The sequence below is a fragment of the Netta rufina genome, assembly GCF_964035555.1.
Source record: "Netta rufina genome assembly, chromosome: 14".
NCBI classification, from domain to species: domain Eukaryota; kingdom Metazoa; phylum Chordata; class Aves; order Anseriformes; family Anatidae; genus Netta; species Netta rufina.
In genome coordinates, this window is record NC_140137.1 from 16,194,985 (window position 1) to 16,211,343 (window position 16,359).

Here is a 16,359-nt window from a genome sequence, read left to right on the forward strand (position 1 = left end):
AGCGCCCCCTCAGCGGGGCCGCTCCCCTCAGCGCCCCCCCCCCTCTCTTCCCGCCTCCATCCCACGTGACCCAGAGGGAGGGCGGGGGGCGCGCTGCACCTGTCAGTCAGCGCGTCACTTCCGCCCGGTGCCGCCGCTACCGTTGGGGACCCCCCGCTGGCGGAGGCGCGCGCGAGGCAGCGGCGAGCGGGACGGGCGGGCGGGCGGCCACGGGCGCGCACACACACACGGCCGGCTCGGCTGCGGGCAGCGGCGGCTGGGGCAGCGGGAGAAAGAGGAGGAGGCTGAGGAGGAGAGCGGCGCGGCGAGGAGGAGGAGGAGGAGAGCGGCGGGGCGGCGAGAGGCGAGGCCCGCGCCGGGCCCCGGGGTAGGCGGCGGCGGCGGTTGAGGGCCCTGAGGGGCGGTGAGGTGGGGGTGGGGGGGTGCGGGGCGCATGCGCGGTCGGCGGGGGGAGCCGCCCGGGAGGGGCCGCGGCCCCTGACAGCTCCCGCTGGGGGCTCCCCGCTGCTGACAGCCCGGCCCCGCCGCTTCGTGCCCCCCGAGCTGCTCCCCGCAGGCTGAAAGCAGCGCTGGCGGTGGCCCCCGCCGGTTTCAGCCCCGCGCTGAGCGGCTGTGCAGCCCGAGGAATGCGCCCCGCCGGCTTGGCCATTGTTCCGGGGAGCTCCGCGGGGGTTTGGGCGCCGCTGCGGGAAGGGTTGTTCAGGCTGCCCCGGCGGGAGGGAGGTGCTGCGGGGTTGGAGGGGTTTGTGCTGGGTTTAGGGGGGAAATAAAACGCTGAAAGAATAAATCTTCAGCGCCTAACGCGGATCTGCCTCGCTTTCGAGTTCTTGGCCTGGCTGCCGTGGTAAATTCTTACAGGGAACTGCTGTCAGGCTCGAGGCGGGGAAAAGGTAAAGAATGAAGGAAGTAAATATCTCCCGATCGCGCTTTTCTGGCCTCGCCCGTTTAAAAGCAACAATGAAAAAGAAAGTGAATATATCAAAACCTTCACTTTTTTTTTTGGCTTGTATTCCTGAGCACCATCAAGGTTGGAATACTTAGCGTGCGACTTTGGAATAAATTGGCGAGCTGGATTAGCATTTAGGTTAGAAGTTATTCTGTCTTCTGTGCAATGTAATCTGCTCGCATAGAAAAGGAAAGAAGAAGCCAGTCTGGCCTGCAGTGCAACAAATTCAGCTGTCTCGTTAGCCCTTCTCTATTTGGTATCCTGTTTTATTTTTACTGCTCATTACAAGTAATTTGCTTTGTGTGTGCTTTTTGCATAGATTTGAAGGCATTTCAGCATGTCTCTTTTTATCTGCTCTTTCTGTTTTGTACCCTGCCCAGCACTGTAGGGGTCCCTTCCTTTTCTATACAACATTACAGTATTGAGACTAAATGTCTCATTGTTTTGAAAGCATTTTTCTGGAAACTTACGTATTATTTTAGGAAGATCAGTCAAGTAGAGTGTTTCATGGTACATTCAGAGATGTTGCCTTGGAGGAACTCCTGATAACTTATAATGCTGGCAGATTCTGGCACAATGTGCTGAAACATCTGGGCTTGGCCAAGGACAGTTTTGGTCTGCACAGTCTTAAACTAAACACTTTGGGCTTTTCCTGTACACGCTGCTGGTAGCATTGGAGGACCTCCCAACACCCATTAAAATGCTTGATTTAATATTTGCCTTGTACAGCTCATAACATCAGATCTGTGCGTGCAGTTAACTTGTATTTTTAGTGTACATAACAGCATGTTTGCAGAAGCAGGTGAGGCTGAAGAAATGTTCCGTGCATTTTGAACAAGCATGAGTAAGTTCTGTGAAAGCCCCTGCTTTCTGCGTGTGGAGGGTTTTGTTTTGGTTTGTTTTTTGGTTTTGTGAGATTTCCTTCTTGAGTACTCAAACTTTTGATCTCCGGTCAAACGTTCATAACTCAGCAGCGATGCCCTTGTTTAAGGCTCATTAGAAAGCGAGCAAAAGCTGCCAAGTGGTGGTTTTTGTTCCAGTTCTTTTTTTCTTCTCTAAAAGAAGCAGCAACTCGAAGAGGAAGTGAGGTTGGTCAGAGAATGCCTTTAAGTTGTCCTTAAATTCTGTGCATTCTAGCTTGTCTGTGCTGCAGTGTTAGCACACAACAAAAATCCAGTAGCCATTGGCAGGAAAGTGAATTGGCTTCTTGCAAGGCAATTGGGCATTGGGATCTGTAAGGATGAAAGAGGTAAATCTTTTTAACTTCTGGTCTTGTGTTGCACACCCACTTAGGTATTTACTAATCATTTGAGATATGAGGACTCTTACTCAAGAACAGAAAAATCTGAGCAAAAAATAGAATATTGAAGGAAGTATTAAATCGTTGAAGAATGTGAGGCTCATTGCTTGTAAAGCAGTTTGTAATGTGACTGATGCGGCCTCTGTGCTGAATATCTGGTGTATGTCTCATGTCAAAGTTAGATTCAGGCAGAGAATAAAAGGTTTTTGCATTGCTCCCTGGAAAGCTAGTGAAATTGGGCAAATAATTTCTGAGTCTCTTGCTGACTGTATTATTTTGCTGTAAGTTACACACTTCTACCTGCAAAAACCGTTGCGAATAATGGCTGGCTGTCCCTGGATTGGTAAATTCAGAATTGGGTCTGTAGCTTTGTATTGACTTCATAGCCAACTGTTGGGATTTGGGAAAGTTCAGTCAATTCAGATGAAGCCTGTATATTATCACAGCATGAATGAGAGTGTGTTTTGTGCTGCATTTTCTACCAGGTGCATTCTTTTCTTTTGTGGAGCTGATTTACTGCGAACTCTTAAAAAGCCTAGTTCAGAAGGCGTCTGCTTTGCTGAAAACCTGTTAGATTTGCAATATATGGGTGGGGTCATTCAGTACTAGAAATGTACTGATTGTGCTGCTGGATCTAGGACCATATTGTGATTATAGTGAAATAAACAGCTTGTCGTGATAGTGACAAATAGTTATGCTCTTTGCTGAATGTATGAAATACCTTTTATCCAATATATTTGTCCTAGAAGAGGACATGGCAAAATTGAGGTTAAAGTGAAGATACTGCATTATGTTTGTGTTCAAACAGCTTGTAACAAAGACAGTGACTGAATTCATGTGAAAAAGTACATAGGCTTGCAGAGCTTTTTGATATTGGGAGGTTTAAATGCTTCATTTTCTTCCCTTGCCTGTAAGGCCGCTTGGGTGGGGCAGCTGCTGGCACAGAGCAGAGATCTGGTGGGAGCCCTGTGGAGGTTGACCAGGTTTCAGTCCTGCAAGCTGCTCTCTTGCTGCATCTCTTCTGTTCTGTGTTCCCTGCAGTGTGTTCAGGATTAACAGTTGTGCTCAGCTGTGCAGGAGAATAATGGTTGTGCAAAACTGAAAAAATGAGAGCTGGAACCTTATGAATGTGGTTCTTTCTTCCTTTGTACTCTTAAGTGTGTGTATTTGAAAGCTTCTTTTTTTTTTTCCTTGTTGCTGGACTTCACATTTCATTAAATCTTTTGTTGTCTTGTTGGTTTTTTAATGTCATCAGGTTACTTTTTATTTAATTTTACTCCATAAAGTGTCTTCTAACCTTGTGATTTGTGGTGGTATCGTCAAATTTGGTCACGGTCAAGTTGTGACAAGAATTGGTTGGGGAGGAGACTTCATTAGCAGTCCTTTCTCTTCTTTTTTTTTGCTTTTTTTCCTTCCCTGCAATTCAAAGAGTCATTGCTACAGAATTGAGCTCTTCTTTGAGATGTCTTCTTCCTTCAGTGGAGCTGCTGAGACTGGCCTTTCTTTTGATGGCACGTGGTCAGCGTTATGACAGAGGCAGCGTTTGTGCAGCAAGTGGGCTCTGCGTTACATTTTGTAAGATGCCAAGTTCCAATGGGTTTTTTCTGCCTACCTGTTTGGGAGGGAGAGCAACAAGCTGGTGATTTTGTATGTAATAGGATAACTTATGTATAATAAATTAGCTGCATTATATATTTATAGTTTTTTTTTCTTCCCTGGTGCCTGTGAGGTAGTTTGACTTCTGTTCCAAAGTCTGTCTTAACAGCAGTGATAATTGTTGAACTCGTTTTGTTTTATAACTTGCACTTCTCGAAATGTGCAGTTTTACTGATAATTTCTTCCTGTTCGTTACCGTACTGCCCTTTTATAACACCATTGCACTCAAATTCTGTATTATCTGCTGGAGTGGCACGTATATGCGAGCGGTTGGTGAAGGAAGCTTTACTGGGGGGGCAAGTTGGATGAATATAATTAGCTGTTACACAAGATACAAAAGCCTTTTTATTTATTAACTACTGTTGTTAAGAATGCGATGGGATCTGTGCGAGCAGGAAGTTTCTTTATAATTCTGCACATGTGCATTGGCGGCAGCTGAGAGCAAATCTGGCAGCATTCGGTGGTGGGTGTCAAGCAGCAAGCAAACATCTATTTTTTCAGGCATCTCTGGTGTTATTTAATTCTTGCTAAAATACAGTTACAGGAGGATCATGAGTTGCTGTAATGCAGTTAAAAAGCCTTTGGATCTTATCTAGTAAGTGAAAATGCTATTCTTCTATACTAAAACATTTGGAAAATCAGACATCAGATTTCAGGGATCTTGGCTTTCTCTTTCAAAAAATGTTTACTTTTTTGTATGTTGCTTAAATCAGTCACTGTGTGCAATGCCTTATTAATGCTGCTGCAGTAGAGTTGCTGAATGGTTCACTGGCCTGGTTGAAGTCTGAAATTAAGAAAAAAAAACCATAAACTTTGTGTTTAGTCTAGCTAATGCCTGTCCCTGTTTCTGGATGTTGGGGTATGCCTCAGGAAGGCCTCTCTTTGTTGACGGGCTGTTTCAGAGAAAGTGTAATTCAGTTCCGTCTGCTGAAATTGCAGATTAAATTTTAATGAGAGGAAAATAAATACTAATCAATACATGGCTTCTTAGCTTGTAAATTTTAAAAATAATAAAACGGATGGAATTTTGGATTTAAATATCTCTTTCAGAAGAGCTTTCATGGGTTGCTTTCTTGCCTTTCTTCCATGGTAAGAACGTAAAGGCTTAATTTGAATAGTTTAATTTGTAAATTAGAAGGCTTGCTGCTTTATTTCCGGGAAACAAAAATTGCGTTGTAATTGCATTCTGTTAAATCCGATGTATTTTTTGGCTCTGGTTTTGTCGGTATAACCAGTATTTTCTGAGGTTATCTCAGAAGTGCTAGTGGCAGGCAGACGATGCAGAATTTCAGCTAACTCAGTGGAGGGCTGGGGTGTGTGTGAAGGCAGAGACGGGCGAGTGGTGAAAGCTTATTAATTAAAGCGCTGGTATGGCATGCTTCTGCTCAGTGCTCCTGTGACTGTGTGCGAGGCTGCAACAAGCTTGTTTCCTCTTGGTTCCCACTGAACCAGAAAGTGAACTTGTCAGTGTCACACGGAGAAATGCAGGGAGCAGGAAGATCACATCTGCTTGAAAAGACGTTTCTTCTAACATGGTTTCCTTCAACATCGCAAGTGGAATTCCGTACTTACACTTGTGTTTTTTTAAACATTGCCCCTGTGTGGGGATGGAAAAGGTCTTAAGAAAAATGTCCTGCTAAACTTAAAATAATAAGCTCGAGTGTCTGATTTGCTGATCCAGGTTTCTGGCTATAATGCCATTCAATGGCTGATTTTGCTGACAGTCAAAAAGAGGAAATCTTGCTTGTAAGAATCTATTTGAACCTCATCTTGCTGGTTATAAAACTTTTCTTTAAATAATTTCTGTTTTGACTACTCAAATCTATTGGGTACTTCAGTGTAGCTTTGAAATCGAGCGTTCTTTTTACATGGAGGAAATACTGTTTCTATTTATATTCAGGCGCTTACACAGCTTAACATGCTTTTAACTGTGCTCTTGAGACAAGTATCATTTGTCCTTTTCTGTGTCCCGGGTGGTGGTGGGGGCCTGTTTGTTTGCTTAAAGCTCCTTCCTTTCCTTTCTTTCCCCTTTTTTCCATGCTGATTCTCCTGCCTTGACCTGGCCATCTTTTCAGTTGTGACTGAATTAATTAAAATGAGCAAAATATTCTTTTCAGATTTGTTAGCTGAACAAAAGCTGGAAGTCAGTGGAGCAAAAGCTCTTCTGCCCCAAAGCATTTCATTAGCTGGGGATGCCAACAGTAGTGTGCAATTACAAATGGCATGGAAATCAGCAGCGTTCACTGTTGCGAGTGTGACATTGAGTTTAAACAAAAAGCTCTCCGTTTTATTTTACCTTGACAAAAATTAAGAGCAAGGAGAAGAGTGCAGGTTGTCGATGAGCTGGCACAGTGTGCGTGGGGCACGGGCGTTTCCCAGGCAGGCTGGTTAGCCTCTGTGTGTTCTCCTTGGTTATTAAATGGAAACTAAACACTAATTTTTTGAGGCACCTTAAAGTTAAAGCGTGGATCCTCTTTGTCCCGGGGGGTGGTGAGTGGCAAGTGGCTTGCGCCGTCCCTTGGTATGGGCACCTCACAGGACAGCAGCGTCGTGGGCTGCAGAGCCCAAGTCTGAACCCGAGGTGCTTTTCCAGACAGGTAGAGACAGGAGACTTTGTTGCCCTGCAACACTTCTTCCATCTGACAGCCTTCTTGTGTTTTTCTTACTGTTTGCATGTTACACAAAGTCACTGGTGGTGTCTGCTAATCCCACAAAATGCCGAACTCTAAGACAATGTATTAAAAATAGAGCAGAACTGCAGTCGCTGTTAGCTTTGGTTTTGGTTTCACAGGCGATGTGAAGTACTTGCTAGATAAAGAAAATAAGTAGATAAAAGAATGGCTTAACTAGTTGAGATTTGTGGCCAAAATCCTAAGTCTAGAATGAATGTTTTCATTCCTGTAGCATGGTTTCAGTTTGTAGCCTTTTTAGTTTGTTTTACTTTTAACTTCTTGTTTTTTCATTCCTTTATTTTAAGAAGAGTTGTTGGAGCTCTGAGGACTCGAAGTTAAAACGACATCCGTACATTTGTAGTTCAGCTACTAAAGTAAAAGCTGAACTAAACTGAAGCCTAAACTTTCATATGTATTCCTCAAATATCGACAGTTAGCCATGTATTCTATATTTCCTTTAGTGGCATTTCATGTGTGGGTGTGAATACTGCTTTAGTTGCCAAGATAAGTGAGTGATATTATGATGTCCAAATGAGACTTTTGGGGCAGTTCTCCCAGCAGACTTCATGAAATACTTGCCTGATTTTATTAAAAAAAATAAATCAGATGAGAGCAATGAAGTATGCAATACAGAATGAAACTTTGTCTCACCCTCATTTAAGCTGTTTGAACTCAAGATGTTGCATAAGACATGTTTTTTTTTTTTTTCCAGCCTCTTGAAAAATTCTGGAATGAAGTGTGGTGACAATAATGGGTGCTTTTAATTTTCTGTAGTTAAGTTTTAGAAAATATTATTGTAGTTCAGGGGATCTGCATAAACGTTTGCAGTAGCAAGGGGAGGAGACCGAGAAAGGTGTAATGAAAATATTTATAATAAAAAATGAAGTCGTTGGTTTTTTTTATTTTTTTTTATTTTAAATTATTATGTTTCTGTAGGACTTATGAAGCATTTAGGTTGTGAACTGGGCAGAAGTGCATGTTCTAGAATGTCTGGGTAACACAGATAAAAGAATAGTTGAAGGAATGGTTCAGCTTCTGGTTACTGAGATGTTTGATCATGGAAACAACCAGCTCAGTATTGCTTAGTAAAAGCAATAAAAGCTCAGTGCAGACTCTAGAAATACTGAAGGCTAGATATCATATCCTAGGTTGCAGACTCGTCTCCATGGAAATGCACATCCTGAGCCAAAGCATGGGGAAGCTGTTAATATAAAGAAGTGGAGACGTAATATGTAATTATTGACAGCTCCTGAGCCTGCCTTTCAGTTGTAGAATGGTAGAAATAACAGGAAATAAAACTTGATGGAAATCAGGTAACTGAAAAAAAATCTAGCTTTTTCTTGAGTTGGTGAATATCAAATATCCCAGCCTGCGAAGGTCACACCAAAGCCTGTACTGAAAGGCACAAGACTTGAATGCACTGAAAATAAATGAATGCCTGTGATATATTCAGTTATGCATGTATAAGGATGTTTGCATCTGTGCGGGTGAAAGTCACTAATTCATCTAGGTGATGATGAGCTGTATGAAACTTCATTTGAAGTATAAACTTGGCTTGTAAATCTGGTTTTGCTCTAAAATGTGAGACAACCAGGCTGTTTCAACGTCATTGGTACATTGCCAAGCTAGTTAAAATGAAGTCTTTTTCTTTTTTTTTCCATGCCTCCTGAATGAAATTAATATTCAGGCAGCGTGTTTATCTTCAGCACCTGGTAAAAATGGCTGATGCTTTCGTGCCAGCTAACTAAGCACAAAGTTATCCTCTGCAAGAGCTGTCACTCCATATTGTTTGTTTGGTGCTGTGGTACTAAGGAGTAGTTGCTTCTAATTTGCTCTTTTTATTAGGTGCTGTTGGTTTTGAGGGTTTGTTTGTTTGTTTCTTTTAGCAAGGCAGCCTGGAGCATTGTGGCAGATCCATCAAAGATTTTTCCCAGCTGCAATTAACCCCAGAGTTGGGTAATGTGAGTCTTTCTGGCTCGTTGTGGACGGGTTGACTTCGGTAGGACGTGAGAAAATAGGCTGTTTGCAACTCGGTATTTAAAAGTTGCAGGGTGTATTGGGATTGATTAAAATCTACTTGCACACAAAGATTATGCTGATTATCACCTAATACACCAAAATAACGAGAATGGCTGGGCAGTGTCTTCATAAAGCATAGGAGAGTCAAGAAATGCAACTCACTATTGAAATCTGGCAGTCTCCTTTAGTAACCACGAATACCCAACGACAGGTTTGAAAATAATTGATAAAAATGGTAAAGCTAGTTGACTAGAATGTAACTCCTGTTGTCTGTTGTCAGCACACCTGGAGTCCTGATCTCAGAGCAGGATCACTTGTGCAAGACACATTTACAGCCTGTGCATAATGTGAGACAGTAGGGAGCTAGAGATGGATGACAGAACAGGAAAGGATATTGGGCGGTGTTGCTTGCTTTCATAGGCAAAGATTTCAACACCTGTAAGCCTGAAATATGTGTGGGTTTTTTTGTGTCCAAGCTTCTGCAAAAAAGTTTTGAGCACCAGAATGAAGCAGTATTGTGTAGAGTTTATGGCAAACTCCCTCAAAACATGGTTGCTGTTTGGGGAAGACTGGGAGCTGGAAAGAGTTATTTACTCAAAAATAAAGTAGGAAGAACACTGGGTTCTTGATGTCATAGGCTAATAGGTGGCCGTGTCGTTTGGGTATTGAAATGAGAGCAGCAGGTTGTAATAATTTGGAAGATGAAGATGAAATTAATTTGGGCTGATACGGAATATAGGCAGGAGCCAAGGTGGAGGAACAAAGTGAGGGTACTTCCAAGAAGTCGGTCAGGTGAATTCACATACTGATCTCTAATTTCAGAACTGTAAGGTTTTACTACCTATACCTTAAAGCCAAGAAAAGCCATTTTATTGTCTAGTTTAGGTGGTGTGTTGTCTTCGTATGTATACGTATTCACCATGAGCTAGTTTTGCCTGGTTATCCCAACCCATTTATAGTTGCTTCAGTTAAATAGAACCTGTAACACATGAGAAAAAGAGTGAGATGACCCTTTGACGTTAGACCAGCTCCACTGTGTCATGAGGCTGCAATCTAAATTTTTAATACCTCAGAAAACAAAAGAAAATGTCATTTGGACCCACAGCTATCTTGTGAACTGAGAACATAGTAAATATTCAGATTTTCTGGAGTCTTAAAGGTGTTCTAAAAAAAAAAAAAAAGGTTCTAGGGAATGTGACCTTTTATCTGGATCTGACAATTCTTTGCACTTTGAACTGGCAGCTGAGATGTATAATCAACCTTCTAGAAAAGATGATCTGGAAACTGGTTGACATTGTATGTTGCTTCATAGTTGACTTCATTCATGCCAAGCTTACATTTAAAGGTAGTGTGTTTAAACTAGTGCCTGGGATCCTTTATCCTTTACAAAATTGTGCAGCTGTTAAATATTTCAGTATGGTAGGTACTTTAAAACATCCTTACCAAGCCTACTTAGGAAGAAGAATGAACAAATCCGAAAATAACAGAATTTTTATTTCATAATGAAGACAGAGATGTCCCGTACTGACTTTTGCTTTAAGATTGGTTAACTCCTAAGTAAAATATGGGGGATTGGCTTTTTTGCATGCTCGCTTCTAAGATGTGCTAACGTGATCATTATGCTCAGGGCAGGAAATTGATGACTTGATGAGGAGAATTCCTCAAATGTGATGTTTAGGCTTGTGACTGAGCTTAAAACTGTTGAAAACCATACAGTCTAATAATGTTTTCCTTATTTTCAGATTAACTGCTGAAGTACTGATCGAGTTCTGCTATTCTTCAATGAGGAACTACAGGCTGATCTTTTGCCATAATCTTAAACAACCATAAATGACAAAAGAATGCTTGGTCAGTGAGGGCAGCTGGCGCAGAAAACGTTTTTCAAACTCGGCTGTTTAAGTACTCTGAGGTAAGTTTCTTAAACTACTTAACCCATTTTAAAAAAAATAATATGGGTTTCAGTCTTTCTAATCTATTAGAATTTATCAGTCCATTAGCAAAGCATTAAATTGCTTACTACCAGCCTCCTTCTTCTTTTGTTTTGAAAGAACAGTTTTTTCTTTGCTAGAATTTTTCTGGTTTGACAGGATAACAATTTAACCGAGTGACTTATACTGCCTTTGGTAATACCTTTATCTAACTACATCCTGTATCAAGCAAAGACTTGCAAGTAATGTTTCAGTTTCTGCATGATAAGAATTTTATCACTTAGCAGCTAGAAACTTGTTTTGAAGGTTTTTATGTTCAGCAAAGTTTTGAATTTGATGCAGGTGGTGAAAGGTTTATTGTGTAGAACAGAAAATGCCAAATCTGTTAGATACTGACTGCAGTGCAGTTCTGTATCACCAAATACTTGCTTTCTTTCATGTAGCTAAACATTGAGGTTTTGTTTTGGTGTGATCCACTAGTTTCATTTCCTCTGGAGTGTCATTTGAGGTAGATTTTTTCAAAGCCTGACTGGTAAATACATTCAGAAAGCATACTGAAGAATCTGTCTCTCCAAAAGTATCCCAAAACTTACTTGAGTAACAATATGGCGTTTAAAAATTTCTGAATTTCCTTTGTTGCTGTGTATGTGCTCTTCAGTCCTTTGCTAAGAATTTAACAGAACACCTCAGCAGTTACTGATCTAGTTAGCTGTATTGGGAGTCATTATGGAACTTTTCACAGAATCAGTGCCCTTATTGAGAGAGAGCAGAGGATATTTGTATTAGGTAGTTAAAACAAATTGTGCTACAGATTGGTACACTCAACACTGTGCACTGAAGTATGATTTTAATTAAAATTCCTCTTATTTGACAGAAAAGACAGCTTTGATTTTTGGCTGCAAAAAGATATGAGGAAGAGCTCCTCCCCTTCCTTGAGTAACTGCAACTCTGTTCTCGCTAACAAAATATTTGGAATTCCACTTGATGAGCTGCAGCAAGAAGGGCAACCAGACAATGAGGTTCCATTCATAGTCCGCCATGTAGTGGACTATATTGAGGAACATGGTATGTATTACCTTTCTGGTTTTAAAATAATATGCTTATCTGTTACTATTCCAGAATAGGCTGATATTTGAAAAATATTTATTTTAAGTTCCTTCTATTGAATCGGTTTGGATTTTTGTACTTTCTTTGGTGATAAAAGCTTTCTTGCTCTATTTCTTCCGTTAAGTGTGATTACTCCTGTTTTCCAGAAGACATTAACCCAACCACCTTAGTAGAGTACTTTATAGAAAACTGTGTTTGTGGTACTGCTAATATTTATCTTATTATTGTATTGTTAGCTGGGCAGAAGAATGTATGTGCTGGGAAAAGGGCTTGCAGAACTGTGGTCAAGAAAGTCATTCAGTATGTGAATTGTGTGGATCTGATTATCAGTAGCTTTATCTATGCTAGATCCAAAAGTTTATAACTTCCTTTTAACACAGGGGGTCTGGAACAAGAAGGACTTTTTCAAGTCAATGGGAATGCTGAGACAGTGGAGTGGCTTCGGCAACGATATGATAATGGAGAAGATGTGGACCTGGTTAAAGAAGCAGATGTACCCTCAGCTATTAGCCTTCTTAGATTTTTTCTTCAAGAACTTCCAGAGCCAGTTATCCCAGGCAGTTTGCACACACACTTGATGCAACTTTCTCAAGGTAAAATTTATTTTTGATGGAGTGTTTTCCCTTTTTAAGAGTAAAAAATATTATAAAATCTAGATGTGTAGTGGCAATACAGATTTTTTGTTGTTCTGTGTAATAGCCTGTGAACTAGGAGGCATTCAAACACTACCCTTTCTAAGCGCAAAAGTCCGAATAAACAGGCCTTTGAATCCACACTGAGTTTCCTTAGAAGACACAATTTATCCAACAGGTAGGATGACTGTGAAGCTGCCAAATAGGATAAATTCCCAGTGTTCTATGTGCTTGTCTGTGAATCCTGGGACACTGGTCAAAGCCACTGAATTCAAGTTGGCTTTATATATACCAGACAAGGAAGCTCAAGCCCTATACTCATGTCATATTTGCTCTCCCACTGTGGATTACTATTAAGTTTAAAATTTAGGAGGAAAAAAAAACACCCTGTTGTCCATTGCACTTTCAAATTCCCACCTGTATTCCTACAGTATTTTCTTTGCCAATTCCCAGCTTGTTTATGTGTTTCCACTATCGTGGGTCTACTGGCCTCTGCTGGGTTTTGTGGTGTTAGAGCTGATTCATAATTTGACTATTTAACACACTGCCGCAAGACAAATGTTTTAACTAACGCAACCTCAAGAGGTAGGAGACGTCAGAGTTCCACACCCTGTGACATAACGGATGGTTTTGCTGGTTGGAACTCTGCAGGAGTTTTGCTCATCTTCCAGTGTTGCCTAGCACTTTACTGCTGGGCCTGTGCTTAGTAAGAATCACATTTGTCTGTTTTGATTTTATGTTGAATTAGTTCATGTTTAGTCCTGCTCAGGGTAGAATTTATGCTACATCTAGTCAGTGGTGAACTGGAGGGTCGTCTCCAGCAGTGAGTGTGATGGTGCTTCTGTTTCCTCCCATGGTAATCCATATGTTCTGAAACTTTGAATATGGAGTCGTTACCTGGCTAACTAGTGAGCAGAGGCTGAACGCTGATGTGTTTCTTCTACAGCACCAAATAGTCTTCTGCTGGAAACAATTTTTGAAAGCTGCCGACCAGAGAAGCATGTTGAAACTTGAAATTCTGTTCATGTGTTGTGTGCAGTAATGGGAAACTGACGTAGCTCTCAGTGGATGAAATTTCATTAGTGATATGTTTCTTTGATTTGCATTGCTGAAGTCATGGTTCACTGAGCAGCTAGTAAACTTTTTTTTTTTTTCCCATCTGAAAAAGATGATAAATAAAAGAATTGTTAAGTTGGTAATGCAGAAAGCAGCTGGCTGTTCATTTGTCAGCTAATAGTGCTATGCACTGTGATTTGTAGTGTTACCTTATCAGGACTGGAAATGGGATTGTGGTGTGATAAAGGAACACAATGTCTGCGACATGTAAACTATAGCGTGGAACCTCTGTCCCAACCCAGTCTTTGAATAATAAGGTGACTGTGAAAGGATTTCTTCCACCCACCCCAGACAGATACAGCATGAAAGTGTGACTGTACAAATGCAGTTCAATTTCTGACACTAAGTGGGCTGACCAAAGTGCCTGTACTTCAGAGAGAAGTAATTGTTGCCCAAATCAAAAGGTTGATTGATTTGAAATACACGCTTTTTCAAATTCTATTTTGTAATTAAAATATTTTTATTTTTTTCTAGATTATAATAACGAAGATGAATTTGGAAGAAAATTGAGGTTCCTCTTGCAGCAGCTTCCACCTGTTAATTACAGTTTGTTAAAGTTTCTGTGTAAATTTTTAGCCAATGTAGCATCACATCATGAAGAAATTTGGTCAGCAAGTTCTTTGGCTGCAGTCTTTGGCCCAGATGTTTTTCAGTAAGTTGATTATAAAGGTTTATATAGTGTTTTTATGTGCATTTGACAATGTAAATTTGTAGTCTAGAGTCTTTCCTAGTCCCTGAGTAACAGCAGCACATGTGCAGTTGCTTTGGGCAACATTCTTTCTGTGTCTTTCCCCAGCACCATATTACAGTTTTTTGCTTGGATTTGAACCACAGCTTGTATTGGAAGCCACAGATTTGACTGTTGTATTAGTGTACACCAAGGTTCAATTTCTCTCTTTTTTTTTTTTTTTAATTTTTTTTTTTTTCAGCAAAACATTTTAGGAAGGAAGCCATTGAGAAGCCATTGAAGTGCAAGTATATAGTGGGGTTTCCTTTTTACAGGCAAATAATTAAATTATAAACATTCCTCATGAACAGTTAACTGACTAAATAGGTGTTACTTCACCACTTCTAAATATAAACTAGTATTAAGATTTATAATACACAGTAGTGTGAAAGGTGTGCTTAAAATTATGTGTTCAGAATGGAATAGGGATAATGTGAAGTGTAGCCCTTAGTCATGGAAGCCATTTTCAGGAGTTTTGGGGTGAATTGGCTGGATTTTGATTTTTAAGCTAAAACAGTGTTGAATTCTTTAGCATTTACACAGATGTGGAGGATCTGAAAGAACAAGAAATAGTTAGCAGAATAATGGCGGGACTTCTGGAGAACTACTATGAATTCTTTGAAAATGAAGAGGAAGATTTTTCATCTACTAATGATTTAAGCTCAATAACTGAGCAGGTAAGAACGTTTTAATTGGCAATTGTTTATCCCTTAAGTATCTGTCACGTCGATTTATGTGTATGAAAGGTACGTAGCAATAGTTTTTTAATGTCTTTTGGTAGTTTCGTGCAAACTGACAAAAACTAGTATTTCTTTAAATGCATTTTTCTTAACATGGATGTACTTCCTACCAAGCAATAATTATGCAAGCGTATCTATGCCATATAGGAAAATATTTATGAATTAAACCAACAATAACATCCTACCCAATATGGATATATGTGCTATATATGAACAGTATAGCTTTTTAATTACCTTTCAGGAGTGGAGAACTTTTTAAGTGAAAGCAGAACCCCTCGCCCCTGTTGTTGGTCTTGGTCAGTAGTATGGGTAAAAAGAAACATGCAGGGTCTTGCACTCCACTTAATTGATGGTATCAGTGGTGGTTCCCTATACTAAAATTTTGGAGTGGTGTTTCTGATTCTAAGACTACAAAATATTTTGATATTAGTGGGGAAAAGTTTTGGAATCAGAGAAACAAAGTTGAGTAGAAGATAAATGTTCTGGATCTTAGTATTCAACCATCAGGTTGCCAGATTCACCTGTTCATGGTACTGATGGTATCCATTGTCACCATTTTGCCTTCTTTGCAACACATTTAACTTTGTAGGGTAAAATACTATGTCATGCTGAGGAAAATAGTCTATTAGGAGGGAAATGAAAATGTGGTGTCATGATACAGCCTTCTTCAGCATGGCAAATATTTTGCATTGTAACAAGACATATAAATGATAATGCACGGAAGCTCATCTAATCAAAGCCAGGTTCCAGGATTGTTAATGAAATCCTGGATCAAACCCTTGCTCAGAAATGTGAAAAACTATAAACCTAACTTTTTCTTGCTCATTTACCTTATAATGGTGTATTTTCTTTAAAGAGAAAAAAGGAAAAAGAGGTGATAGGAAATGCTGAGTTTTTAAACCCTAACTATCCCACAAAGCCCTCTTCTAGCAAGACGGGTAAGGCAAGTACTAGTGCAGCTGGTTGCTTCCTCTTTGCTGCAGCAGATATCTCACCCATTGGTCTGGACTGCCAAGCGTGGGCAGCAAGTTCTGGATCGAGCAGCGTCTGCTCTGCTAGCTCTTCAAGTGGATTGCTGCAACTTTGCAGTGTTTGATGTCTCTTCAACTCTTAAAAAGAGCCTCTCAGGCACTGAGAGCTGACATTGTCCTGCTGCGTACAGGAAGCTGTTAAATACAGCTGAGCTGGATTTAACTTCTGCAACCCAAGGCTGAGAACTATTGCCTTAGGTTACAATGACTGTTCTTTACAGTTAGCTGGTCTTTGCTGTCATGCTTTAAAATTACTGACTTATCTCTGATTCATTATATACTTTGGCAAAACTGCTTCCCGAACAGTGCGTGTGTGTGGTGTGGTTGTGTGGGTTTTGTTGTTGTTTTGTGCTGGTTTTTTTTTTTTTTTGTTTGAGTTTTGAGGTCTGGCAGGGTGTCCCTATAATTTCATGGTGTCTCCACCAGATGTCAACAGTGCACTTCTGTTGGGTCCTGCTCCCTGCAGGACTGGTGTGAGGAGTTTT

General features: G+C 40.6%; 1 protein-coding gene across 5 annotated transcripts in view; it reads left to right on the top strand.

Annotated features, from left to right (window-relative positions):
- The first annotated feature begins 226 nt into the window (after positions 1-226).
- The window catches only part of FAM13B (family with sequence similarity 13 member B), a 46,550-nt gene continuing 30,417 nt past the window's right edge, over positions 227-16,359 (top strand). For 4 of the 5 annotated variants that reach the window (XM_084295352.1, XM_084295356.1, XM_084295355.1 and 1 more), the window contains exons 1-6: positions 227-367; positions 10,336-10,502; positions 11,396-11,586; positions 12,009-12,221; positions 13,851-14,028; positions 14,636-14,780. In XM_084295352.1, coding sequence (XP_084151478.1) covers positions 11,430-11,586; positions 12,009-12,221; positions 13,851-14,028; positions 14,636-14,780 — 693 coding nt within the window. In that variant the 5' untranslated portion in view covers positions 227-367; positions 10,336-10,502; positions 11,396-11,429. Of the gene's footprint in view, positions 368-761; positions 891-10,335; positions 10,503-11,395; positions 11,587-12,008; positions 12,222-13,850; positions 14,029-14,635; positions 14,781-16,359 lie in introns of those variants that run through there. The other variant, XM_084295353.1, reaches the window with a different exon arrangement.